Source organism: Leptinotarsa decemlineata, unplaced genomic scaffold, assembly GCF_025532065.1.
Source record: "Leptinotarsa decemlineata unplaced genomic scaffold, Ldec_3_MD MMD2_tig00078422_RagTag_RagTag, whole genome shotgun sequence".
Classification (NCBI taxonomy): Eukaryota; Metazoa; Arthropoda; class Insecta; order Coleoptera; family Chrysomelidae; genus Leptinotarsa; species Leptinotarsa decemlineata.
The window spans coordinates 6,139,704-6,167,399 of NW_027412747.1; the positions used below are offsets into that span (position 1 = coordinate 6,139,704).

Consider the following 27,696-nt stretch of genomic DNA (forward strand, 5'->3'; position numbering starts at 1 on the left):
TTTTTCATTCTCATTTTCTCTGTCATTGATAATGACAAATAGTAGTATCATAAATGAAGTCATTCGCTGCTTTCATCTCTTTCTCTAGAGTTGTTGTTGTCCCGAAAATTTTATAATTTCAGTGTTATTTATTTTTATTATGAATCTAGTAGGTCTAATATTTTTCGAATAGTTATATTTTCAACATGAAGAAACTGTTTCTCAGTGGGTAATTCAGTTGATAATTCATGATTCCACGTAAAATTGAAATGTTCTGTGGGAGGTATATTTATGAAAATTCATTGAAACAGAGCCCTGAAGAAGAATTTAATTGAACTCGAAACGTTGGCAAGAAAACAATTGTTTTTCAATGACAAGTAATTCTGCTACCCAATTAATCCTTTTCGAAAATAAATACGAATATTGTTGATAAGAGGTCATATAAAACCGCTTTTAATCTTCAGGCAGAATATTTTGATGATACAAAAAATTCCTTCCAATCACTTAATTTCTGAAATGTTGCCCAAGCATAAACGACAAGAACGACAGCAATTTTGAAATACAACCAATTCTAGACAATATACTACCTACTTTCATCTTCAAGGTTATGAAATAAGGACACACAAAGATCAAAAATTCCGACAAAGCTGTCGCATCTGTATATTGTTGCATCACAAAATGAAAGTATTTGAAATGTATTCTGTGATCTGTGCCCCACAGAGGTGTAAAACTCGTGCAAAATTATTTTATTCCTATCCTTTATTAATGTATTGAAATGTTGAGAACAGCGATAAACTGAATGTGCTTCGGTTTTACTAAGGGAAAGTACTGTGCGTCAACTTCACACATGTAGAAAATGTGGTTATATTTTGAAATTTTATTTTAAAAAGGATTTGGAAAATTAGATTGAATTTTGAATTAGGATTTTAAAATTTTTATTCATCGACATGTGGAAGTTTATGAGCCACGTAGTATTGATTCAGCCGAGGTAAATCTTTTTCTTCGGAAGACAACATGAACATGTTAAATTAATTAGACTGCAAGTTTTGCAGTGCGGAAAGGCGCGGTCCCTTCATGAACAAAACTGCTTTAGAATTACGTTGAAACACATGTAGTGGACAGATGCGGAGTTTCGTTTCATACGGAAGCTTCATGCTGTGGAGGATCGGTTACAACCCTGCCTTAATCATATACATTCAAGTACTCATTTATTACATCTACCTGTTTTAATAATTTTTCAGAAAATGAAAAACAAAAAAAAATCATGAAGCTTAGTAAATCTAAAGGTATTGTTTAGTGAAGCCAGTGAGATATATATCAGAAAACGTTAACATGCACAGTTTTGTCTAAGATCCAAAACAAGAATAAAATGGAGATTTCAGGACAATTTTCTATTTTCCCAAGAATGAGAATTAAAAATTATGAACCATATAATTTGGAAAACTACCTTGATGTGCAGAAAAGTCTGTTTTCATTGACAGCTTTCTCTTCTTGAAAGGTGGATTGAAATCAAATTATTTTTATTATCAACAATATTATATCTGTCATTTAATCAAGATATTTATATTGTTGAGCAGATCAAAGCTAACCTGATAAATGTTGTTTCTGTTTAAAATCTGTGTTTCCGTTAATCAGCTGTCGGTCCCCTACGAACGACAACTCTCAGAAGTTGAAAAACTTGTGCGAGCTAAGGACTAACGAGGTTAGTCTTTAGGAAAACATTGGTTATCGCCAAGAAGAACCTTAGTACAATGTTGTATATGGGCCCCATAATAGCGGCAGAGGTGGGGAGAGTAGTGCAAAGGTTGGCCTCCACAAAGTGGAGGTTATTGGAGGCGAAGGTGTATATATAAAGGAAAAGAATTTATTATTAACCATTCATTAAATAAAATTGCTTATTACTAATTCAAATTGAAAGGCAAATTATGTTCCTTATATTTTTTTGGTTTATTAACTTGCCACAATCTGAAACATTTGCTATTTGAAGAAAACTATGTATATAAAACAAAACTGCTTTAGAATTCCGTTAAACACATGCGGTGGCAGATGTAGAGTTACATTCCATACGAAAGCTTCACACTTGTGGAGGATCAGTTATAACCCTGCTTTAGTCATAAAGATTCAAGTATTCTTTGTTATATCTATCTGTTACATCTTATATTCTTTCAGATAAATAAAAAAGACAACTCTTCATAATGATTAGTTAATCTAAAAGGTATTGTTTACTGAGTTAGTCAGGTATATATCAAGAAAACGTGAACATGGACAGCTTTGTCTAATATCCAAAACTACCCAAAAGCGGTAAATCATCAATCAAATTTATGTTCACTTCCACAGAGATGATTTTCTTCAATTACAGTGAAACTGAGCTGATTTGCCATTGCATACAACATTCATTCTCTCATTTGTTTGAAGACACCAGAGTCAATCTCACTTCGTGAGGAGTGAATTTCAACAAAAATCTATGTAGGCTATTTCTCTTATTTACACAAATATCACATATCGTAACATAGAAAACTGCTTCTCTTCCAATCTAGCATTATCCTTCTGTCAACCATAAATGAATAAATATTTCGTAGAAATGTCACTTTGACAATTCTTTGTTTTTCTGGAATGTGACAATTCTTTGTTTTTCTGGAATGTATTACTTCCCTGCAAAAATGGCCCCCTCAAATATTTTCAAACTTTCCTGAGCCAATCAAAGCTGCAGTCTCTTGCTGAAATTATATTTATTTTAGGATTTTAGTATTGAGGACTCCCAATGTGAATTTTAGATTCACTCACAATCGTTTATTCATGAAAAATGCACAAAATAAGACTCCAACAAAGTTTAATGTTACCCATACAGTACCTAAATTGGCTAAAATAGGGATTTCATTGACTACAGCAGTAGCAATTGGTTTGGTCACTAATAGGCGACATGTATTTTGTGCTTCAAATAAAACACGAATGGTTGGATATGAGAAACATTTGGAAAGAAATCTTAAATTTGACTGGAGTCGTTTCTGGGCATATCTGAAACCAAACCTACTGTACCTTTTGGCTGCTGTAGCGGTAAGTGTTGCCCTGTAAACAGAGAATACCTGTTAACCTTCCATTAGTCCCACACATTTTTTAACAGCGGTAGTCTTGTTGGTCTGTCAGAAAAGGATTGAATAATAAATTCATTCATTTGGTCACAATTTGTGTTTCTATGATCAGTTATATTCCAATTAGCTTACTATTGAATTGAAATACCTATTTTTAATATAAATAAAAGCACAATCACAATGAGAATTATTTTGAAATTATTTTGAATTTGGCAAAAACCAAATTTTCTTCATTACTACTTCCTCAACAACACTAATTGATGCAATTTTGAGCTTTGATTATATTTGTTGATGATTTTCAGAGCTCGATTGTCAAATAGCTATATTTTGTAATTTTTGTTTTTCTATATTTTTCAACTGATCACAGAAAAATCACCTTCATCTCTATTCAATTTTTTTTCTGTGATCCATTACTTTTCATGTTGATTTCTTGATGATCCAAATTGTCAACATCATATTCAAAGTAGACCACTTCTTCCATTTCTCATTGTTACTGATTATCATAAAAAAAATCTGAATTCTCTCTTGTTATTTCTAGTATTAACTTTTATTTTGAATGTACTGCAAATGAATCAGCCTGAAGGAATACCTCTTTATAGAAATGATTTGTTACCAAAAAAATATATGCACCAATAGTCACCTGGGGGGGTAACAGACTGGTTTTTTGACTAGATAAAATACACCACTGGCAAAACTAACTCTAAATGCCATAAGCAATAGATAAGAAGGTACTGATGATGAGAACTTACTACTCTTTCATGTTTCCATTAAATCATTTCATTGTAAACCCAACTTTTTATTGAAAACAATATCCTCACTGTGCCATGTATATTCATCATGAAATCATTATTGGCAATTAAATTACAACTCTCTAACCTACCGACAAGTGATGATAATCACAACTATAATACAAGATACGGTACTCGCTTGCAGATACCACAACATAGAACAACCCTGTTTGGAAATGCCCCTTCCTTTACAGGGGTTCAACTATACAATAAGCTCCCAGAGGATATTGCGAGTGCGAGGAATTACAGAATATTCAAAAACAAATTGAGTAAGCTTCTAATCAGTAAATGTTTCTATAAAGTAGATGAATTTTTTATTGAGCGACAATGGTGCCTGAATGCATTTTGAATATGTATTTTGTACTCTTAGGTATATGACCGGTGATAATTATCAGAATATAAATTTTTACTTTTATTCAAGATTTTATATATACCTACATGTGCTGTGTTCTCTTTTTTTTTACTGTTCCAATATCATTTTTAATTGTGATCTGACTGGAATAAAATCATTATTATTATTACAAACTAACCAGGTCTGACAGACTATACTTGACTACTGGAAGGTTAACTTTCATGCAAAGTTTTGCAAAATTTGACATTGCATATCTCAAAATTTTAGGGAGCCTTGGCTGTAGCTATAATGAATATACAGATCCCACAAATAATGGGAGGTGTTATCAATGTCTTAGCAAAGTTTAGCGAAAGTAAAGACACTGATTTGTTTATGTCAGAGATGAAATCTCCTGCAATTAGACTGATTAGTATGTATGTTGCACAGGTATGTATACACTGAATGTTATTGAATGTCAGTAAAGCTGGCGCTGAAGAGTAGCAAATGTGAATAGGGGCATTTGGATTCCATTCACTACGAACATTTGGGATGTTAATGTAAGAGAACATTTACAAAATCGATGTTACTATTTTCTTATCGGTAATCATTTGTAAACACTACATGATTGAATATCTTTGGTATTTTAAATCAATCACTGTATTTTATTATCTTAGAAATATATCTTATTGACAAATCATAGGTGAATTATACTATTACACGTAACAAAATTATATAAGTAATACGGATCATTAATGTCAAAATCAAAATAGTAAGTCCAGACGAAAAAAAGGATAAAAATCATGCTCCAGCTACTGTATTCACCCAATTTGCTCCCCTGCGACTTTTTCCTGTTCCGAAATTTGAAGAGACCCATGAAAGGACGGCGTTATGCAACGATTGACAATATCAGAACTGCTTCGAGGATTGGAAATGACGCTGACAAAAGTGTAGCTTTCTAATGCAAGAATTTAGGAAGCAACAAGTTATCCTCTCACTTACATAATTCGACTGATTGCATACAAAATGAGTACCTATTACGTAAAATCGTCGAAAACTGTTCGCAAAAAAGGCAAATAAGTTATCCTCAATCAAAAAGTTCTTCAAAAATGTTTTTTAAACCTTACTGATGATGTGATACCCGATAATGTACCATGAGGGTTTTGCAGGAATAAATCGGTCAATATCGTAACAAATTACGGCAGTAATTTGAATAAACAGAACTCGAAAAGGAACTTCTTTTCACCATGTATTCTGTGATGAAGAGAGGAAGTATATGACAATGGTATTTTCCAAAAATGTACCTACATACACAAATTATATCTTTCAATCTAAGTATGAGTTATGTAGGATTTCCAGATTATAACCTATAAAAATATTGCACCAATTAGGTACAGTTTTGAAAAAATAGTTATCATACAAAAAACACATTTGAGGTTGTGAAAGATTTACAGAACATTACCATTTCAGTGAAGTACACATTGATCTCTTCAGATGTATCATTTATCACTAATATATACTAACAGATTTAACTGTGAAGCTGGTCAAAAAAAGGTGGCCCCCTATCGAACCCCACACCAGTCTCACTCTTGATAACTTTGTTTGAAAAAACATTCTATAAGCAAATATATGGGTTAGGTAGCATTTTCAAGTGCTATGTTGATGAAATCATAACTTGTGAATCAGAAGACCTTAGACAAGAGCTAAGCAAAGGACAAAGTTGACAATTCTCAACAAATTTTCAATACCTTCCACCCTCGTTTTCAATTCACTGTATAAAAAGAAAAGAAGAGAAACAATCGTAAAGGGAGTATCAAACTCCAAAATATGAACACTGAAAATAAAACCGAACCCACAGCCTCTTTCGCTGATAATCTACATCAATTTGATTTTGATAGAATAAAATTTGTTTAAAAGCAGGATAATTATAAAGATACGTATTCTTCATGAAAAGGTCAATATAAAATGTATATAATACTGAAAGAACATCGGCAACGAAATAATAGTAATTTTAGTTATTTGACACCCCAATCATTTCCTGTTCAGTGAAGAAAAAAAGTAAAATATATTTCAATATTGAAGTCTTATAATACTTGTTACTTATAATAAATGTTTGGACCTTCAAGTTATTTCGTTATTTGAAACGATCAGATATAAAGTAGTGCTTGACAAAAGCGTCATCCTTTAAGAATCATTTGACCGTTTTACATTTATTGGGACAGTATATTGATACTTGAATGTATTAAAACCACACCTGTTTATAAAAATCTGGTACTTGAAAAAGAATTGTCAGTTATTTTTGCAGAACAGAATTCTGGATATTTGGAATAACATTTTTAATGCTTAGCTTTTTCAAATCGGCTATCGTTTCTTAAAAAATCCTTTAATGTTTTTAAAATCTGAAAAAATTACTGTTCAATACGCCTTTTTTTGGAAAAGCTAAGAATTAACAATTCAATTTGAATACTTCGTTTTCTTGGTAGGCAAAATGTATTATTATAACAAGTTACTGACTGATAAGACGCCTCAAAGGTTCACTTTGCCTTTTATTACACTTGAGCAGATTATTTTTCACATTCTGTCAGGTTAGAAACCCAGAAAACATTGTGGAATATTAACTTCTTCACGAAAAATAATGTCTTACAAAGAATAATAAGATTATATTTTTCAAACATTACTATTGAGGAGATTAGTATTCAACTATATTTGTAATTTTTTCCAGTCACTCCTGCTCTTTTGTATTATCTGTACGCACAATCACTGTGTGCTCAGCATGTGAGACGATATGCTCTTTCAAGTTATTTATGCAGTTTCAACTATTAATATACACCAGAAATATTATTTGGCCTGAAACGGTGTCTTGAGGTATATCTTCGGAGGTTTTGCTAAAGTTGTTAATGATTTTAGCATGTTGGCTTCTGAAAGAAATACCTCTAAAACGCTTTTTACTGGCCCTTGTATTCTATATACACTCAGAGTTCTTCATGAGATGTATCAAAGGTCCTGGGCAGATTAAAAAGTTTGGAAATCAAAATCTCGTTTGAAATTCATCTACAAATAGTGAATCTTCCCTTACTATTCACTCATTTGACACAATTATAAGTTTCTCCACTTTTTTTAAGTTGTCAGCTCCTCCCAGATAATCATCCATATAATGTTCGTTAATAATAACTCTTGAGACTTTCAGGTATTCATCTGCAATATTCCTGGAACATCTATTTTTGCTTGATGAGCCGAAATAGGACCACTAGATAAACCAAAAAAAAAACCCTACTTGATATTTTGATTGATATTTCTGTCCATTCCTCTATATAATATTTTTGGGCCACTCTCATTTCTGTTACCTAATGTCTGAAGTAGAAGTATATTCCGAAACGTGAAAAAACGGCAGGAATTCTTACGAATCGTTACCTAAAGAAAGGGAGTTATTTAAAGAAAAAGCATTAGATTTTGATGAAGTGTCTCCAACTTATTAGGATTATTGGGGTTGGTTACCCCAAATTTTGGCAAGTACCAAATTTTGCCATACTTGATTTCCATATCGTCAATTTAAATTTCAGAAATGTAGTTATTCTTGATATCTTCCATTTTCTGAAAATATATTTCTCCAAATTTTTCATTTTTGCCCATTCTCTCAGTACAGTGGACTCGTCTAAGGGCATTGTTTTCACTTTCTGGTAGGACGAAACCTTTTTTCCTACAATTTACATAATAAAACAGTATTGGGTGGAATTCAGTTCTTTTATTGAAATTTCTGTGAACTACCCATTCAAAGGAGTTGTTAGTTAAAACTGGTCCATGCCATGGTCCAGTGATGAATTTTCTACTTAAATTGATGGATGTAGCCACTACTACATGGAAGGAAATCATAATGAAGAAAAGAGAAATGAAACTTTCTATGTTTATTGTATAAGTGTGAAAATGTCCGTATAGGACGAAACTCACCCATTCAGTTATGACCCGTTTGTCTTTCTAGCAAACATCAGTTAAAAGGGGAAGGGAGCCAGGCTTCAACCTGAAGAAAATCAAGACGAATTTCGGCTAGGACGAAACTGCAGTAACGTTAGTTACAAATAAAAGTAGTAAAAAACATAGAAAGTTTCATTTCTCTTTTCTTCTTCAATTTTCTACTTATTAACAATGATTGCTTGTCTTGCCCAGTACGAATTTTTGGTTGTATGCCAGTCAATGATTTCATTTTACTATTGACATAGATATAAACTGACTACATTTAGGTATTTCACATCTAATGCCATTCATTGAATGGTTCGAACATATCACAAATAAATGGAGTTGTTATTTGCTGACTTGGAACCTGGAACCAATCTGAAAGTTACAATTCTCGAATCTTCCTGTCATTTTGTTTGATTGTTGATCCTCTGAATGCACAAGGGTTTCCGTGGGCTCTGAAGATATAATTGATTTGTTTAATCTTCATTGATTAGTGTTACAGTGAATGCATCACCCAGAAGAGCGACAGGTAATCCTTTCACAAAAATTTGTTCACTAGATAAAATATGAGTTTGGCTCAATCTCTTCTTTTTTATTGTTGGCTGAAGATGCATTGTCTTTATGCAGCAGTTCCTAATGTTATTGTTATTGATTTGAATGTATAAGATTCCAACTATGATTGATTCATATCTGAAGTTGTTCAATACTTTTCTTTTAGTCCCCTAGATTCAGAAATCTGTGGTACTTGAGGCTGACTTGCGCCATTATCTCTGGGATCTAACCATGAAGAAAACGAGTTGTGTATTATATTTTTCCGTTGTGTTCTATTCATCTCAAGCTATATATTGGCAATTGGCTCTACTCTTGGAAGTATATCACATAAATGTTCATATTTTTCCAAAGTTACACATTCATCATTTTCTGTAATCGAGAACTATGTCTACATTCTGAGGAAGTATAAGCAAAGCTTGAGTAATTTTATTGGCATTACCTCTGACACACTTTTGTAATATATTTCGGTTTTCATCTTTCGAGTAACCACACAAAGTGGATGAGTTTTTGAATTGATGAATGAAATTTGGCCATTCAATGAAAGAGAAACATTCTGCCTGTGAAAAAAAAAGGGTTATCTTTGTAACAACCTATCGAGAAGTGAACTTGTGCTATTCTTTTTCAAAAAACAGATTAAAGCTGATGCTATTTCATTTCAGAGTGCCTGCACGTTTTTTTACATCTACATGCTTTCAAACCTAGGAGAAAAAATCGCATTTAAGCTGAAAACTGACTTATTTTCTTCCATAATGCACCAAGACGTAGCATTTTTTGATCAACAAAGAACTGGAGAGATAATAAATAGGTAACTAGCAACCTTCAGGTATTCAGGTGGGTTTTTTCAATATATTTATACAACAGCTTCAAAAAGCAATTGTGATCATTTCTTTTGGTAAAATTTCAGGCTGACTTCTGATGTCCAGGACTTCAAAAGTAGTTTTAAACAAACTGTTTCTGGAGGCTTGAGGGCCATTACGCAAATCCTTGGATGTGCTGTTTCGCTTGTTATGATATCGCCTGAAATGACATTTGTTACACTTTTGTGTGTTCCTACTGTGGTTGGCATTGGAACTATATTCGGATCATTACTCAGATCAACGTCAAGGAAAGCCCAAGCACAGGTAATTGGAAAGTGTAATGATCCTGAAGAAACTCAAAAATAAACATAAAATTAATTAGAATTTGGTTAGGTCAACCGTAAAATATCAACCTATCTGGGAATAAACTGTGAAAATAATCATTTCGTGAACTAATGTCATTAATGAATGTTTAGGAAGAATGAATGGTTTAAGGGGGTACTTCAACTCTTATTTTTTGAGCCAGGATATAATGATAAGATAAGCTGGTGTCAGGAAACGGGACAAATATAGTTCGGAGAAGAAAAGAATGCCCAAATGCACATGCATCATCAATAAAATAAAACACATACTGAGAATTCATTCAATCAGAGAGCTCTCACAATTACAGCTTGCATGTATTACATTGAAGACAGAAAGCTGAACAAACGGAAATTTCTTTGATTTTCAGAGCATCTGACAGTTTACATTGATTACATGTGGTTTATTCAGAAGTTTTGCAGTTTCAATTCTTTCATAGTCCACATATAACAAAACTCAAAACTAGTAAACTGTGGGCACTTTATTTCAAAGTAGGTAAATTTTATATTGTACTTGTGATGCACTGTTTGGAACCTTTGGCGTAATAATGAATATAACTGGAGTTTTATCCCAACACCAAATCGTTATTTCAACACCTCGGACACGTGTTTCGATCACCAAGTGATCATCGTCAAGAAGAAGATTAAACTAAATATACATACAATGTTATCCTTATTTATACCATAGATACCCTTGCTAGATACCTGTGTCTTAATTGTCTTGAATGAATTTCACAATTTTGCCTTATCTAATATCTGATGATTGAAATATTATTTCAGCAACCTATATTTCAAATTCAATCCTCACCATTGGGATCTCGGAAACTATGAGGGATACGAAAAGATACGAAATTGGGGCAAAGTTGCCAATTTACCTGAATAACAATATGCTGTTGAGAAAGTTCTGAAAGTTCTGAGAGTATATCCGGAGATATCCGGAAAAAACAGAAATTTCGGAAAATGGTTTTTCTTTTATCAGGCTCTATTTTTTGAAGGATTCGAAAATAAATTGTACTTCCATATTTCCACTTTTTCCCTGCTACATAATGGTGTTTTCAGATATGCTTTTCGACGTTTCGTCTTCTGGCCACCATCATCAACTTTATTTTTGGATAGAACTAGATTTTACCTTTTCAATGATGTATCATAAGTTATCATTCTTTTTCGAAAAATTGGAGATACTGAAAAAAAAATCATTCTTATAATAGGCTTTGACTTTGATGTTTGTAAATTTGACTTTCGATTTGTTACACTCAATGACTCTACAGATTGTACAAGTCATTGAATTTTTAGTGAAAAATGGCTTTCACGAATGAAAAAAAAAATATGATACAAATTTATTAGAAATACGATAGAAACAGTGTTAGGACATGGAAAATGTATTTCAACTTGTATCCCGAAAGAAGACAACCACATCGAACTATGTTCAAGTTATTTGATCAAAATTTCACCTACACTACAATGAACTGTAATTTGGGGTTGTTCAAATATTTCTTGTGATTTGTCTATAGGTATATCACTTATTACATCAATAATAATTTTTTTTAAGGAACATTAAAAAACTAAGTTGCCGTAGTATTTTGTCAGATAGATGGTCCATAATATATATATATATATTGCCAAATGATTGAGAAACTGTTGCACCCATTGGTGTTTTTTGAATTTGTTTGTAATAAGTTCCTTTAACAGAAAAATAAATTTCATTAAGAATGATTAAGTTTTTTTCAAGAAATTCACTTTGGTTAATTTGACGATTCTGATTTATTCCATTCCGTTATTATTTCTTCAATTAGTTCTTGGAGAATGTTATGATAAAGAAAGACTACATCGAGGAATGTCAGATTTTGACACAAGAAGTGCCTTGTTGAAAGGTATCGAAATCTTCATCTTCGTGTTTGATTTGTAACTGTGTACTTCTGACTTACCCTTCAGTCAAGTAGTGTACAGCTACCAGCATATTGTGAAATCTAAAAAATAACACACTCGAAAAATCAGGATCATTCACAACAGAGTTGCAACTTACAGTTCAAATCAGCTGAGTTGACATGGCAAGGCAAAGTTACCTGCGATACCCTTAGCTTGAGAGTGAACTTATTTTTCAACCACAATTTTAGTTATAACTTTAATATTTCGTGATAGTTTCGTCTGGTTACTTCTGCTTCTGGTTAGCAGGACTTTGTTGCTATCTTCATAGACATTTGTAATTTCTAGGTGGAAAAAACAACTGCGGTCGCTGAAGAAGCTGTGTCTAACATACGAACTGTACGAGCTTTTGCAATGGAGGACCAAGAGCAAGAGTTATTCACCAGCGAGGCTCAACAGGCGATGGAGCTCAATCAAAGCTTGGGATTTGGAATCGGGTTATTTCAAGCAGGAACCAATATGTTCATAAACGGGTACAGTTGCTACAATGACAATTTTTATGCAGTGACTAGTCAGTAAAATATTAGGTATAATTTCAATTCGTTCATATTTAGTGATACATGAACTGAATTTTCAATGAAAATGCAATTTCCCCATGGCACTAATGCGACAGATATCAATTAAAATCAATAAACAAATGTATTGTCAGTTGGCAAAATTTGCTCTGAGGATAGTGTTTTCACAGTTTTTGTTTATCTATGAAGTAATTTCATTAAATTTTGCTGATGCTAAAGACTGTTTCATATTATAATGCATGATCTACACATATTTGTCAATAGCTTTTATTAAAGTCAGATTTCTTTCTTTTGAATAATGAAAGCTTAAAAGTTTTTCTTAAAATTATTTTTTTATAACTTCTACAATTCATTGAATGATAAAAAATCGTGGGAGTAGATTTTCTTTCTGGGTCTTCTTATTCGGCGAAGTGAATATTTGCAAATTTAAAAAATATCTAATAGAAACATGCACAATAAAATTGTTCTATATTCACCTTGGCCCCACAGTTGATAGACTTTCTGCACAATAAATTGAATCAATATTTCACCTTTTCCGTTCACTGCGTATTTGCCATTAAACACTTGATCAATCTTTCATTTTAACTACTGCTGTCGAGTATTTGACAGCCGTTCTTTGACATTTCACTCAATACTATCTTCTCTAACATAATTTTTTTTATGTAAACGTTTTTATGAAGCTAGATCTCTCTCTCTCTCTCTCTATGTTGATGGCTTTTGCTTCCATTGAGGCGCATTAACCTAGTTTCAAATGATTTGTTTTGTGTGATTCAATGTTCGAGTGAAAGAAGTTTGTATCTGAAAGAAACTTTTATGCATGTCATCACATCTTTGTAAAGAGTTTATTTTGGACTTACTTTTTACCTTTCTTCGGAAGTTTGACACATCATTTTGTATAAAGATGAAGAAGGAAAGCCAAAAAATGTTTTCCCAACAAATATATCTCTCCTTAAAAATATTCCCCATTCAATTTCACAAAAATATTATCCCCTAGTTTCTTGTTTGTAATAATACTTTTTTTTTTAATATTTCAAGCATATAACTTTTCAAAATTGTTACAGAAGTCTAATCATAACTAATTCAACCACATATTTTTCAAGTGGAATCATATATTGGCTTCTTCTCTGATATTTACTGAAGTCATTCAAGGATGAATATGTGTTATCATACGTTTTTAGATTCTTTTGGTAAAATAGAATATAAGGCTTTTTACAGCTATTTATTACAGAAGATGTAGATATAGAATACAGATACAGAAATCTTGTAGAAATATTTTATGAAAAACGTTACAAAAATTCATGATGTGTAACTCAAAAGTTACAGGATTTCACTAAGCTCATCCTGTAGAAATCACACTTGATGTTGATAAATGATCACTTGAATGAAATGAATTGAACACTTTTGTCTGAATACCACTGGTAAATTTTATTTATACGACCGGTTTCGGGTTTGACATTATCAAGTATAAAACTGAAATCTGAATTTTGAAATATCGATTTTATTAGAATTTTCAGGTATGCTGCATGGATAGGTATTTGAGAGTTAGGATGCAGCATACCTGAAAATTCTAATAAAATCGATATTTCAAAATTCTGATTTCAGTTTTATACTTGATAATGGGGTCAAACCTGTAACCGGTCATATAAATAAAATTTATCAGTGGTATTTAGACAAAAGTTTTTTATTCATTTCATTCAAGTGATCATGAATTATCATAAAGAAAACAAGTCATCAATCACACATATTGATAAATGATACCAGTAAAATTGAATTTATGCCCTTGTGCTTTTTCCACTCTGCATAACACATTGCACAAAATGAAACTTTTCCCAACTGGTTACATAAATAAGTATCATTGAACTACAAAAATTCTCATTATTTTCATTTCAGTATGGTTTTATCGACACTATATATGGGAGGCTATCTTTTGTCAACGAATAAATTGTCTGCCGGTGAAGTCATGGCCTACCTGATGGCATCACAGACAATACAGCGTTCTTTAGGTCAAATATCACTGTTGTTTGGCTCAGTGGTTCGAGGGGTAGCAGCTGGTGCTAGAATTTTTGAGGTAACTGCATCTGATACAGAACAAAATATGGTGGTAATTAAATGTTTTTTCTGCAGTTCATCAATTTGGAACCCACCATGGCGTTGAAAGGAGGAGAGATTATCCCGGACAATTTGTTGAAAGGGGATATAGTGTTCAAGAATGTCTGCTTTGCCTACCCAACTAGAAAAGAGCAAGTGAGTATTGAATTGATAATAATTCACTAACGGAATTGCTATTGTTTTAAACGGTTGTTCAATTTACCTATTTCTTTTTACAAAACTTCATATTTCATTGATTTGAGGATCCACCTCACAAAAACTCATCCGAATTTGAACAAGGCAACCAAGAATCCTCATCAAGAATGTTTCCTACCCATTAGATGAGGAAAAAATGTTCAAACCTCCTCGGCTGCATCTGTAAGATGAATGTATCAAAGAAAATACCAAAGGCCATATTATCGACTTTAGTTCTCTCAGATGTCATTTATGACTCTTTGAAATATAACACTATTACTTTTTCTGATGCTATTATTTATGGTGATCGATATTCTACAGCTAAGAGTAGGATCTTAAAAAAGAAACTATGACGTTGACGAAATTTGTCTACTCAAATGGCTAACTTCTACTTTGTATGAAGTATTCATTGAGCATTCCTTCTTTCTGGACTAGAAAGTAAATTAATGGTTATTATGGAAAATTCATTTCTTCAATAATACTTCGTTTTTCTCCAGACTACACCAACTATGCAATGAAATACATAATTATCAAGAAAATGGACTTTTCCGTCTTCAGAAATGGACAAAAAATTCAAAGATATTTGCAGTTATTCCTTTTGATTATTTATTTCTCAACTTCTTCGACATATGTCGAATAACAGCAAATATCTTTGAATTTTTTGACTATTTCTGAAGACAAAGGCAGATTTTGGTCTCTGAAACGTATTTGTATTATTTCTTATCAACTTTTTTGGTGGGCAAAATTGTTAAATATGACAAGTTACTGATAAATAGAACTTTTTTTTTTGTGAAAAATACTTTGATTTTACGCAGTAACTTATCGGGGTAAACTAAAAAGTTTGCCCTTTCTACACTTGCATAAAGTTCTCCATTATAATTTTTATATTTTTCAGATTGTGGAAGGTAAAAAATACCCAAAAAAGGTCGATGAAAAACTGATTTTCCTCCACAAAAAATGACATGTTGAATATGTTTTGGATGGTTGATAAAGTCAAATTTTCACGTCACAACACCTTTGAATTGTTGATAAAATGTTGTTTATTCTAAGATTCAAATTAGAAACGACCTTGTGTTTTTAAAATTAATTTTTTTTACGTTATACTCTTGTTCAGCTAACAAATTCTATACCAGTCGGTAATATGAAGACTAGAATATACAAACAAACGTATTCATAACAAACATTACATACTGCTTTCTATCGTAGGTTGGCAGGTATAAACAGGTAAGTAGATGATAGTAATTTGAATTCGGACGTTTCATTGCGTTTTGCTTTAGAATCATCTGCGACAAATTTGGCCGGAATGGCGGCAGCCGAGCTTAAAAAAAAAATGAAATTTTGATGCGAGTAAAAATGTGCGACAAAGAGGTCCAAGCAAATTGTCCTTAGACTAGTAAATACTGGTCATTATTTTGAAGCAGTGAATCTTAGATGTTAGAACTGACATAATGTGCTACTGCGTATCAATACTAATTGTCAATATATTGCAATAAAAAGTTTCGAATTTTTTTTGTGTGACTGTGTGATTCTGTGATTGATGGAACTCTCAAAGCCTCATTCGATTTTATTGGTGACTGTGGCTGTGAAGAATCACTAGTATATCGTTGTGCTTCTCCATTATACGAACAAGTAGCATTTTCATTTTGTTTCTCCTGAAGGATGCATTGTGTTCAGCGGCAATGCTCCGTCCTCCTCTATCGTTCAGTTTGCCCAAACCTCCTCACTGTCTTGAAAATTTTGTTTTTTAAGGTTTGTCTTTCGTCAGTAAGGTCAAATTTTTTGCACCCTACCATATATTCCAATTATCGACATATCTTTTTATACCTGCCAACCTAATAGTTGATAGAAAAACAGACAATTAAACGTTTGAAAATTTTATAGACTCTTTACTTTCGACGTATATGAATTTTGTTCAACAAACTAATTAGTATAATGTTTTGAAAGGGATATTTTTCAATTTTTAATCAGTCATAGTCTGGCCAAAATTTTTCAGTCAATCCACTCAGGATTCATTCTTTAACCTACTAAATTTCAAATAAAATACTTTTTATCCTAGTAATCGTCTGGTGTGGGCGTTATCAAATTTCAAACTTCATTTATGGTTTTATTTCCTGATGATGATAAAAACTTTTCATACACATGGCTTTATAATAACCTAATTTAACCTTTCCAAGCTCAAACATTATGTGTACCATTAAATGGCCATCAGATTACTGCCTCGCATCGAAGTTCCCAATCTGACTTCTGTCAATGCTAGGTGTTGTGATTCTAACCTGTGCTGACAACTTAACATAATGAATATAAAAAAAATCCTACATTATCAAATGAACAAATTGATGAAGATTTTCTCTAATTCCGACCTTCTACTAGTTGTTCACTAACAAATCATTCCAGATTACTTCTGCTTTAATCAGTTCTTGATACCATTTGTATGTTCCGCTAAGTAAGTTAGAACCGAGTTCCTGGGTTTGTAACTGGATGTGTACAAAATTCTGTTAATAAATAAATGAATCACACATATTTATTCATTATTTACTATATACATGTTTACAATACACCATGAACCGGGTCTTCAACACCATATATCTGTATCTGTATAGTTTTTATTTATAATGAAATATTTTTCTAAATGAATAAATATTATCATTTGTAATTATATAAGGTATGTCGATTTATATTTCCAGGTCATTCTTCAAGATTTCAATCTGACGGTACCATCTGGTAAAACTATAGCCATAGTAGGTGCATCTGGTAATGGCAAGTCCACGATTGTTGCTCTTCTTGAAAGGTAATTACACTGTGTTTTTAAGTATTACTTCAAGTTCTCAATCATATTTTATATTTGCATAAAAAAATTCTTGAATATGATACTTTTGAAGAAAGAAACATCTAATTATATTACATTACATTGATAATGTTCTGCTAAAACGTTTATTTAGGACAATAAATTGATGGATGTAGCCGTTACTACGTGGTAGGATAACATCATGAAAAATGAGAAGTGAATTTTTCTATGTTTTTTTACCAATTTGTATTTGTAACTAACGTTACTGCAGTTTCGTCCTATAAGGATATTTTCAAACGTATTATTGTACTCTTTTGAAAATGTCCTTATAGGACAAAACTGCAGTAACACTGTTAGTTACAAATAGAAGTGGTAAAAAACAATTAGAACAATTATTTGAAATCATTTTATTGAATTATACTGTACATTTCTCCTAGATAACATGAAACAGAACAATTGTTTTATTATTTGTGAAGTGTCTATAATACCTGTACATAATTTCGTAGTTACAACCTAGTAAACATCGGCTACCCAACTTGATAATATTGGGATATCCTTTTATTTATGTGTTGGTGTAGTCTGAAATAAAAATAAAGTATCAATAAAGAAATATATTTTCTGGATAGATTTGAAGGATTGCTAATGGAAAATCAATTCAGAAAGTTTAATCCACTAACCTTCAATATATCTTGATGTTCATGATGAGAGAAACTTTGCAATAACTAATTTATTCATTTATTTGTTCCTTTTTATTGTGTTAGTGGCTCTTTTTGTCAGCAACATGTCGGAGCTGAGGAGATTTCCGTTTTGGTTGGGAAGCTAAAATGTTTCTCATCGTTTTTAGTGGAAGCTTCTCCTTTACAGGAGGTGAGTTAATTTTATAATTAATGTCCGGAACCAATATTTCAACCAGGATCAATTTCTATAGATCTGAAAGCTTCCATTGAGTCAAGGACAAGGACAAACGTTTCGTATTCTCAAGTGGCACAATATAATCTAACCGCCAAATTGTGGTCTTCATGAATCTTTTAAAACGTTCCTGTTGCTTCTCATCAGCTTTTGGAAAAAAACCCATGAAAAATCCCACCAAACAACAGAATCATTTCAGCTTTTGATACTTTAGACTACATACATACATATATACAATGGCTTCTTCGGGCGTGTCTTTACATTAACACTGTATTTGAAAATGAATCAATTTTCGCACTAATAATTTGACTAAAGACGTGTTTCACTACAGTAGCTTTCTCTGTTGAACTGATGAAGCTGCTGTGTAGCAAAACACCTATTCCTTTTTCAGTATATTTTATATTCCATTTTTTATATCTGTATATGATTATGTGGTCGAAATTATAATTTTTATTTTGTTTTTTTCATAAGAACCTACGGCAGCAGCAATGACATCGATTCATTCATTTGTTACTTAACATAATTGTTGAGTATCAATGAACGTGGACTGTATTTCCTGTGACATGAATTTGAATGTTCCCCTTTTGCGTGCTTTTGGTAACTAGAGAGAGCAAATATTTTAAATTGAAACTAATTAATACAGTTCATTGTATGATTTTCACTAAAAAAGGGTTTTCCAAAAACCGCGACACTAGTTTTGCTATACAATAGCTTCCTTAAGCGTAAACTAAAAGTTACTTCTAAATTACAACCATTTTATACTCTAACATATTACCTATTTGTATGCCTACTTTCTAATGAATGAATCTACCTGAAAAGGTCAGGTATGAATTCATTAACTATATGAATGAATTTTTCAAAAGTACTGTAAATATACTTAAGTATTTTTGCCTGGAGATGAACAGATTCAATAATGACAAATTATTCAATTCAGTTTGATCATTCATAAGATATTGAGGGTTTTTGAATTTGTTTATTTCCATACTCGCAAACAGGTTAAGCAGTTTCAAACCTTTTTTCTGGAAATGGAGGGGCTTGTATTCATGGTTGAACTCATGTCTCGCTGTGATTAAATGAGTGGCAAATTTCGAATTTATTTTTCCATAATGGAAACAATTTTTAAGTTCTTTTATGCGAGCTTTAAATGTTCTTCCAGTTTGACCTATATAAAACATCGGACATGATCCACATGATGATTTATATACTCCTGATTTTTCTCAAACTAAACTTTTATCTTTGTTATACCTAATGTGCATGCCTAAGTTGTTGTTGGTTTTGAAAGCAATATTTACACCTTTGTTGTGAAGAGAATCTGGAATATTTGTAGTGGGTTGGCTTAAGTAGGTTAAGGTTCTATAACTTTTATCCTCTTCCCTTGGAATTGGGTAAACTTCCTTCAACGCTTGGTCATATAACTTTTTTGATAATAAAGAATGTATTAGACTGCTATCATAATCATTGTTCAGTTCTTTATGGAAAACAAATATCTTATGAACGATCAAACTGAATTCAATAATTCGCCATTATTGAATCTGTTCATTTACAGGTAAAAAAGTATATTTACCGTACTTTAGAAATAAACATGTATTCATATAGTTAATGAATTCATACCTGACGTTTTCAGGTAGATTCATTAATTAGAAAGTAGGCATACGAGTAGGTAATATGTTGGTTGTAATTTAGAAGTAACTTTTAGTTTACGCTTGAGGAATCTATTGTATAGTTGAACATGTGTCGTACAATAAACTGTAGTAATTAGTTTTAATATGGATTTTCATGAAGTATCGGGCAGTTCTATTCAATTTTAAATTGAATCGAACTGTGCTCACCTTGAGAATTTCAGCGACTGGCATCAAATCCTGTCAGTTTTTACCGCAACACCCATTTTATGCATCACTTGGACAGCTTCTTTTGCACTCATGACCGTTTTCGTATACGGGGGTTGCGCGATATATTCACAAATGGAGGCAAGCACAGTAATATCGTGATCTGAATATTACAAATGAATACAAACTAAAACACTTGCAGAAAATACCAGGGCAAAAACATATAAAAATGATAGTAAATTAAAATTTTATTCAAACGAGAGGTAAAGACGGAACAAACCGCCCACCTAAATGCAGTGACATTTTAATTTAATTATTGTGGAGTGGTCAAGGGCAGACCTTCACCACTGAGCACTTCAGCAGTCCTTGAGAGGTACGAACTGTTAGAACACGCACGATTCCGTCTCGGTTAGGATGAATATCAGATACTCTACCTAGTTGCCAATGTGAAGGAGGAATTAATTCATTTTTAATCAAGACAGTAGTTCCGATATCAATATTTGTCATGGGTTTTGTCCATTTCCTTTTCGGGAATGAAGTGTGCAAATATTCTTGATTACAACGGTTTCAAAAATCTCGATGTAGCCTCTGAATTAACTGCCAATGGGAAAGAGTATTTAATTTCAGGAAAGAATAATATTTGTCAGGAAAGGTATTCGAAGGCTCCAATGTCAAAAAATGCTCTAGGTATGGGCGGAAAGATCATTGGAATCGGTACTAGTGGAACAAAGGGGCCCCGAATTCAGAAGGGCCTCGATCTGAACCAACACGGTGTTGAATTCTTCATATGTGAGAATTTGATTACTAGTGACCCGAGAAATATAAGCTTTCACTGATTTTATTCCATTTACCCACAATCCGCCAAAATGGGGACTAGAAGGTGGAATAAACTCTTATTGAATATATTCCTGGTCCGCAGCGTTTTGCATACAATAAAAAATATATCTAGCAGAACCTTCAAAATTAATTGTGTTATCACTATAAATGACATAGTTTTCGAACCACGAAATCTCTCCAACGAAATGGTCAATAGATCTCCAAAAAATCTATGCCAATGGATGATAAAGGTTTGAGTTGAGAGATTCTTAATGTTGGGCTATTACCGATGGGGGTTGATAACAGGTAGGAGATATTGTTTCCAATTGAAGAGACTTCCAGAGAACTTAACTTATAAACAAAAAATGCAGATTTTGATAAACTGGATCGAGAAATTGATTATGAGTATGAGAAAGTATTATACATAAGAGTGGTCGTTTGCATGACTTTTTTTAAAGATTCTTGCAAAACTTGGTACAGAAGATATGAGTCATGTTTTTTTCACCACTATTCAAGAATGGGCATCGGGATGTCTTCTGTTTTATATATATTTTATTGACAATTGTTCGAGGTGCGGCTATCTGCTGAATAATTTTCTTGAGATGTTCGGCTTTGATGTTGTCTAGCCGTGGATACTTTATTTTTGTCGTTTTTTGTTATTTCTGTATTTGTTTTGGTTCTATTTAGCATGAAAAATGACTTACATGTTTGGGTTTTAAGAAGTTCATATTACACTTTCTTACAATTTTATTTGTCAAATTACTATCAATAATATTGAAAAAATTCATTCAAAGATCAACCGAAAATATTTTTATATTTGTTATAATTGTGTTAATTTTTAACAGATTGATTTTGTTTAATTTCTCGATGGAGGTCTGACTTTCATTCTGCTGATTCAATCATTGACTTTGTAACAAAAAAATTATTTTTATCTGTTATCTTTTAAGATTGATTTTTTTTTCTTCTGAGTTATTGAATAAATGCCATTCAGTATAACGAAAACAAAAATTCATTCCCCTTCTTTATTAGTAACAAAACTTCAATCTACAGAACACAGTATTTGAACACCATTGTGAACTAGACTTCTTTCGGACCGTCATTGGCATTCCTTGCTTCAACAACTGACAACTTCAATCTTCTTCTGTGAACAAAATTATAATATTTATATGGGCAAAATAATTCTTGATTTTTATGAACATAAATCTCTAGAAGGTCATAGTATTGATGTTTCATAAAGAAACCATAAGAATAGGAGCTTAAAGGATATGTATTTGGTTTATGATGATACTTTGATGATGATGCTTTCTGAAATGTAGCAGAGGTTCCTGAATAAAGTAGATTATAGCGGACAGTCTGAATGATTTATTGATTTCTATACCAAAACCATCACAAAGAAAGTTTCCTTGAGTAGAATAACTTATTGAAGAAAATTTTTTGTAGTTTGGATAGATAGTCCCTTGAACTGGTCAAAACATATACATGCTTCAACTGGAAAATTAGCAGTGGCAGTTATTGCTATAAAGAAGTAAGAGATTTTGTTGGCCAACAAGCATACTTAACACCACGTTCCATCAACTTATATTTTACGGAAATCAAAACGTGTCTGAAGTCTGTATCGACAAGAGATACATACATACAAGAAAATTAATATTTAGAAATAAAATCTCGAAACATTTATCTCATCCAACTACATACAAAGTAGGTTCTGGTAAATGCTTGCCGGAAAACCATTACTTACCCGGCTAATACCACACTGGATATTGAATTATATCCGATAGACATTTATGCAAGATATCTCAATGAGGTTGGTCTCGCAGATGTTTCTCGTTTATCCTGCAACAGGACGATGCTGAAATTATTCGAGTAGATCATCTACAGGCCGGTTTCAAGGTATTACCTCTCATCAGTGCAGAAAAGATTCGACCCAGACAGCAAAGTGCCTGTGACTCGATTAATTTCAACGCGGCTCCGCTGTATATAAACCTTCGTCTAAGAAAAAGATTGTTAATAAGTAACAGCTCCATATCATGAATAAAGCCCCAAGCAGAAGAAACATCCCATTTACCAATACTCTATCTAACAAAGATCAAAACGTGTCTGAAGACTGAATCGAGGAGATATCATAATATGATAATATGTACAATATATATTATGGAGTGTTGTCCTGGGATGACAGCTAAGTGGGACTCAAGCTATAAACAAATTTTTCCAACCCTAAAAATAACGACCTCATATGAATTAATTGTATACCTACCAGAAAGTATTGAACATTAGCTAGCACAATACATGAAAAAACAGGCAAGATAGATATCCACCTCTTTATTAGTTTGCCACCTCAATTCCACAACTTACTGTTTACCCGTTACCAAAACAGATTTGAAACATTTCTTGATGTACAGTATGGATGAGCCAGAACAAATGTGCGTTTTTGTTTTATTTTTTAATCTGTTCTGTCTGTTTAAAATCTGTTTTTCCGTTAACCAGCTGTCGAACCCCTACGATAGCAAGTGAAAATCGATCGTTCAACCTGGGGACTGAACCACCGACCAACACGGCGGTCGATTTGAGTGAGTGGACAAAGCACCCACGTCTAACCGACCGGCTACCGACCGACCGATATGATATAATCTTATATAACAATATAACTAAATAAATATCATTATCATCATTATTAGGATAATGTTAAGTTATGTCTAATACTTTTGAATCTTTTATTATTTACTTAGGTTTTATGATGTCAACGAAGGATCCATTACATTGGATGGAAACAATATTAAAAATTTGGACCCTTCGTGGTTGAGAAACAGAGCCCTAGGTTTGATTAGTCAAGAACCTATATTGTTTGGGACATCAATCATGGAAAATATTCGATATGGGAAACCTAGTGCTACAGATGAAGAGGTATGTTTTATATATTTGAATTATCTTATTTGAACATTCAGATTTCATGCATTTTCCAAAAAATGACAGGTTTGGTGAAATCAATTTGGAAACCGTTTTAGTTTAGTTCTTTAATGATTTTGATAGAGATTTTGTTTTTGTCTGTGCTAGTAATTGCACTCTAAACATAAGAAATTGATTCTTAGCTGGAAACAAGTTTCGACTTCTGAGGGTTTTCGTTTTTCATAACAAGGTTCTTCTGCGCCCTTGTCAGTTTTACTTTAGGATTCCTGCTATATTATCAATTGTTTTTATATAAAAACTCTGTGAATGTTATAAGTTCCTTTGCACGAAAGGTATTTAAATTCTGATCAATTGATGGATGTAGCCGTTACTACGTGGTGGGAGATCATCATTTATTTGGAATCCTTAGAAATTCATGAAGATGAGCATTGCAGATGTAATCTGCTTAATGATCAAATCGATCTAGTTTACTAACCAGTTTTCAAATAAGCGTATCCACATTGTCACAGGTAAACACATTTCAGGTACTCAAGTTAAGGACCTCTATTATAACCTACAGTAGATATAACAGGGCTAACATTATGATAAATTCTCAGTTTATTAAAATTCTCTGTACAACCACCTTCACTGTTTTGAATTTGAATAACCGGTTGAGGAGTTATTAATGTATGAATTGGAGACTGGGAAAAAATGGTAACTCGTAACTTTTCTACCAAAAGAAGATTGAAACGGCTCCAAAGTTAGTTATCGTAGGTTACACGAAGTTTGTAAGAAAAAGACATTGTTTACGGAAATGAATCATACTTAGAATAAAATTGAACCCAAATGTTTGACAAAAAAGAACATTTGGTTTTATACTGATTTAGGATTGTTTTGTGTTCGACTACTTAGATAAGAATTCGCATCGTGTTGCCCCAATAACAGAGAGTTGCTTGTTAGCTTGATAGCTGTCGCTATTGATAGTGAAATGTTGCTTCATTTCACTTCATTTCACTTCATTTGAATTTTCAAAAATGGTTCGCGCCAGATGTTTAGAGGAAAAAACAGAATCAGTCCTTATTCACGCCAAGGCGGAAAGTAATTTTCATGACCCTGATAGAAGAATACAGTTTTGTGACTTAATGTTAGTGACGAATGCACTTTTTTTGTAAACGAAAATGTAAACCGCTAAAATGTGCGATGTTGGTCAGACATAAACACACATATTTTTCGAGGTCACACTCTAACTCCTGAGAAAATAGATGTCTAGGCGGGAATATTGGGAAATCATATTGTTGGTGCTATATACCTAGAAAAAAATCTGACAGTCAAAACCTCATGCACCCACGGATTCATGAAACTGTGGCCATCAATCAAAATGGATTCAAAAATTCAGTTTTGTTCCAACAAGATGGTGCGCCCCCATATTTTTTTTAGGCCTGTAAGGGATTGGTTGTATCAGGCATGTAGCGATGTGTTGAAATGGTCCTCTCGTTCATCGGATTTGACTGCACTGGATTTTTTCCTTTGGAGCTATATTCAATCGAAAGTTTATGTTAGTAACTTGGGAAAAAGGGAAACTTAAAGACAGAATTACTGAAACTTGTGCTAGCAGTAGCCCAGAAATAATCCAAAATGTTAGAAATGAGTTCGAAAATTTATGTTATTACTGTCAGGGGGTTTAAGAACATTTTAAACATTTTCTCAAATAATTTTTCATATATGTGATGAATGATAACAAGGTTATAATAAAATGCTATCGTTTTATGCCCTTGAAATGAACATTCATCTATTGTATTTATTTTTATCAAGTGATCTACGGTATTAGCAAAACGCCTCTAGAATTGAAAATGTTTCTGTGGAATTATTATCATGGATAGTGTTATTAATTTTCATCACCTAACGGGTCAGTCCATTTATTATTGTAAAATATGTTACTGATTAATTTCTCTTTCCAAAGAACATAATGAGTCGATGGATATGATTCAATTCAAAGATTGTTTTCTTCTTTTCATTCATTAATTTCAGTGAATGCATCATTCTTGTATGGTCGGTTCCCACCACATTTATTTGAGCATTACCAAACTATCTGTAACCTTTGCCAAGTTATAACTCTTTAAAATTGGTATGGCGGCCATTTTGTTTATCGCATAAAAAACATAGTCCACACCTAGCAAACTCTCATTGTACTTATTCACTAACATCCTGTATGTATTAATTATCTATCATTTGAACTTAAAGATATTGTTTTCTCTCTCAGTTATTTAAATGAAAATTTTATATTCCAGGTAAGACAAGCAGCCTCTCTTGCAAACGCCGACGATTTTGTTTCTAATTTTCCTCGTGGGTATAACACTCTTGTCGGGGAAAGAGGAGTAACACTGTCTGGTGGTCAGAAACAGAGAATTGCAATAGCTCGAGCTCTTTTGAAGAATCCGTCAGTTTTATTGTTAGACGAGGCGACAAGGTACCGTCTAAAAATTGTTAATTTATAAAAATAAAAGTGTTAACATTTCAGTGCTTTGGATACTGAATCTGAGAAAATAGTTCAGGTTGCTTTGGAAAGAGCTAGGAGTGGAAGGACTGTCATTGTGATTGCTCACAGGTTATCTACAATAAGAAACGCAGATTTGATCGTGGTTTTGAACAAGGGAAAAATTGTGGAGGTATGTAGTAAGGTTGAATTAGTAGGTGCATGAGTAATCAATGTGTTTTACAGATGGGAACTCACGAACAGTTGACAAAGTTGGGAGGTTACTATTGGTCACTAGCTTACCAACAACAAAATAGTCCAGCTGCCTAGGCTGTCTGTTCTCCGTCAGTTGTATAGTTAGTTATATCAATTTTAGAATACCAAAATATATTTTTGTTTCCTAAGGTAATGTTTCAATATGAAGAGGGAGATATCTTTATAGGTGATGGCGCAACAAATTAGATCTTTAGAATGAATATATCCATATTACTGTTTTTATGGGTGTATAACCTTACACATTTTGAAAAATAAACAAATTTAAATCAATAGAGAATCTGCTGAAGTGTAATGAAGAGCAAACTGAAAAGTTCACCTCAACAAGTTACTGTGTAATAGAAACCACTGAAGAGTGCAATTAGTCAGTAATGCGTCATATTAATAAATCTCGCCTATAAATTGAATAATCAATGAAAAATATGAAATTTCTATATTAGCTTTTTTTAATGGTCAAAGTTTCAGAAAATAATTATTTTCCACTTTAAAAACCCAAAAAATTAACTTTGTGTCAATTGAGGCGTTGGTCAAAATTTATGAATACGACAAGTTACTGACTAATTGGATTCTTCAGTTGTTTACATAAAGCAGTTTGAACTTCATTACGAAATTATCTGTGTTTATTTCTTAGATTGTTGAAGGTTATACACCAAAAAAAAAACAGTAAGAAGCATTGACTTCCCACAAAAAATGTATTTCAAAGAGTATATCCAATTATTATTTGATAATGATTCTTTTATCAATTGGTCTAATTCAGAAACTCCACATGGTAGTTGCTAGAGATACAGCCCCATACATCTGAGGGGTCCGAAAAGAAAAAAAGCTGTACTCTAGGGTAATTTCATAAGATAATTTCATAAGATACACCATTTACTCATGAAATAAATAGGGTAGTATGTGAGAATAATTCAAGATACTATTGGACTGTATTGTTCATCGACATTGTTGTTTGTTGTGGAATTGGCCGCGGTGGTAGTGCGTCCGACTCACGATCGGAAGGTCGTGTGTTCGATTCCCGCTTCGACCAGATATTTTTCTCGAGAGAATTTATCTGGTTGAAGCTGGAATGATTCTGCAACCGTGTTAGGAATCACACGTTAAAAGGTAAGACCTCGTTAGTCCTTAGCTCGCACAAGTTTCTCAACTTCTGAGAGTTGACGTTCGTAT

General features: G+C 32.7%; 1 protein-coding gene and 1 long non-coding RNA gene across 4 annotated transcripts in view; one reads left to right on the forward strand and one right to left on the reverse strand.

Moving 5' to 3' along the window:
* The first annotated feature begins 791 nt into the window (after window positions 1–791).
* Window positions 792–26,660, forward strand: LOC111505971 (mitochondrial potassium channel ATP-binding subunit). Of its 3 annotated transcripts, none has more exons than XM_023160887.2 (13): window positions 792–967; window positions 2,718–3,033; window positions 4,476–4,634; window positions 9,347–9,492; window positions 9,592–9,808; window positions 12,055–12,239; window positions 14,172–14,349; window positions 14,406–14,525; window positions 17,249–17,352; window positions 23,627–23,801; window positions 26,072–26,250; window positions 26,302–26,449; window positions 26,503–26,660. In XM_023160887.2, the coding sequence occupies exons 1-13, from the start codon at window positions 927–929 to the stop codon at window positions 26,584–26,586; spliced, it is 2,052 nt and encodes a 683-aa protein (XP_023016655.2). In that variant the 5' UTR covers window positions 792–926; the 3' UTR covers window positions 26,587–26,660. The 3 variants fall into 3 exon arrangements, with proteins under 3 accessions (XP_023016655.2, XP_074042481.1, XP_023016656.2); XM_023160888.2 differs by lacking the exon at window positions 792–967 and adding an exon at window positions 2,149–2,445; XM_074186380.1 differs by lacking the exons at window positions 2,718–3,033; window positions 4,476–4,634 and having other exon boundaries at window positions 808–967.
* LOC141487398 (uncharacterized) overlaps window positions 21,909–27,696 on the reverse strand; it is a 65,375-nt gene continuing 59,587 nt past the window's right edge. The window contains exon 2 of the long non-coding RNA XR_012468356.1: window positions 21,909–22,041. This is a non-coding gene — a long non-coding RNA (uncharacterized lncRNA). The remainder of the gene's footprint in view (window positions 22,042–27,696) is intronic.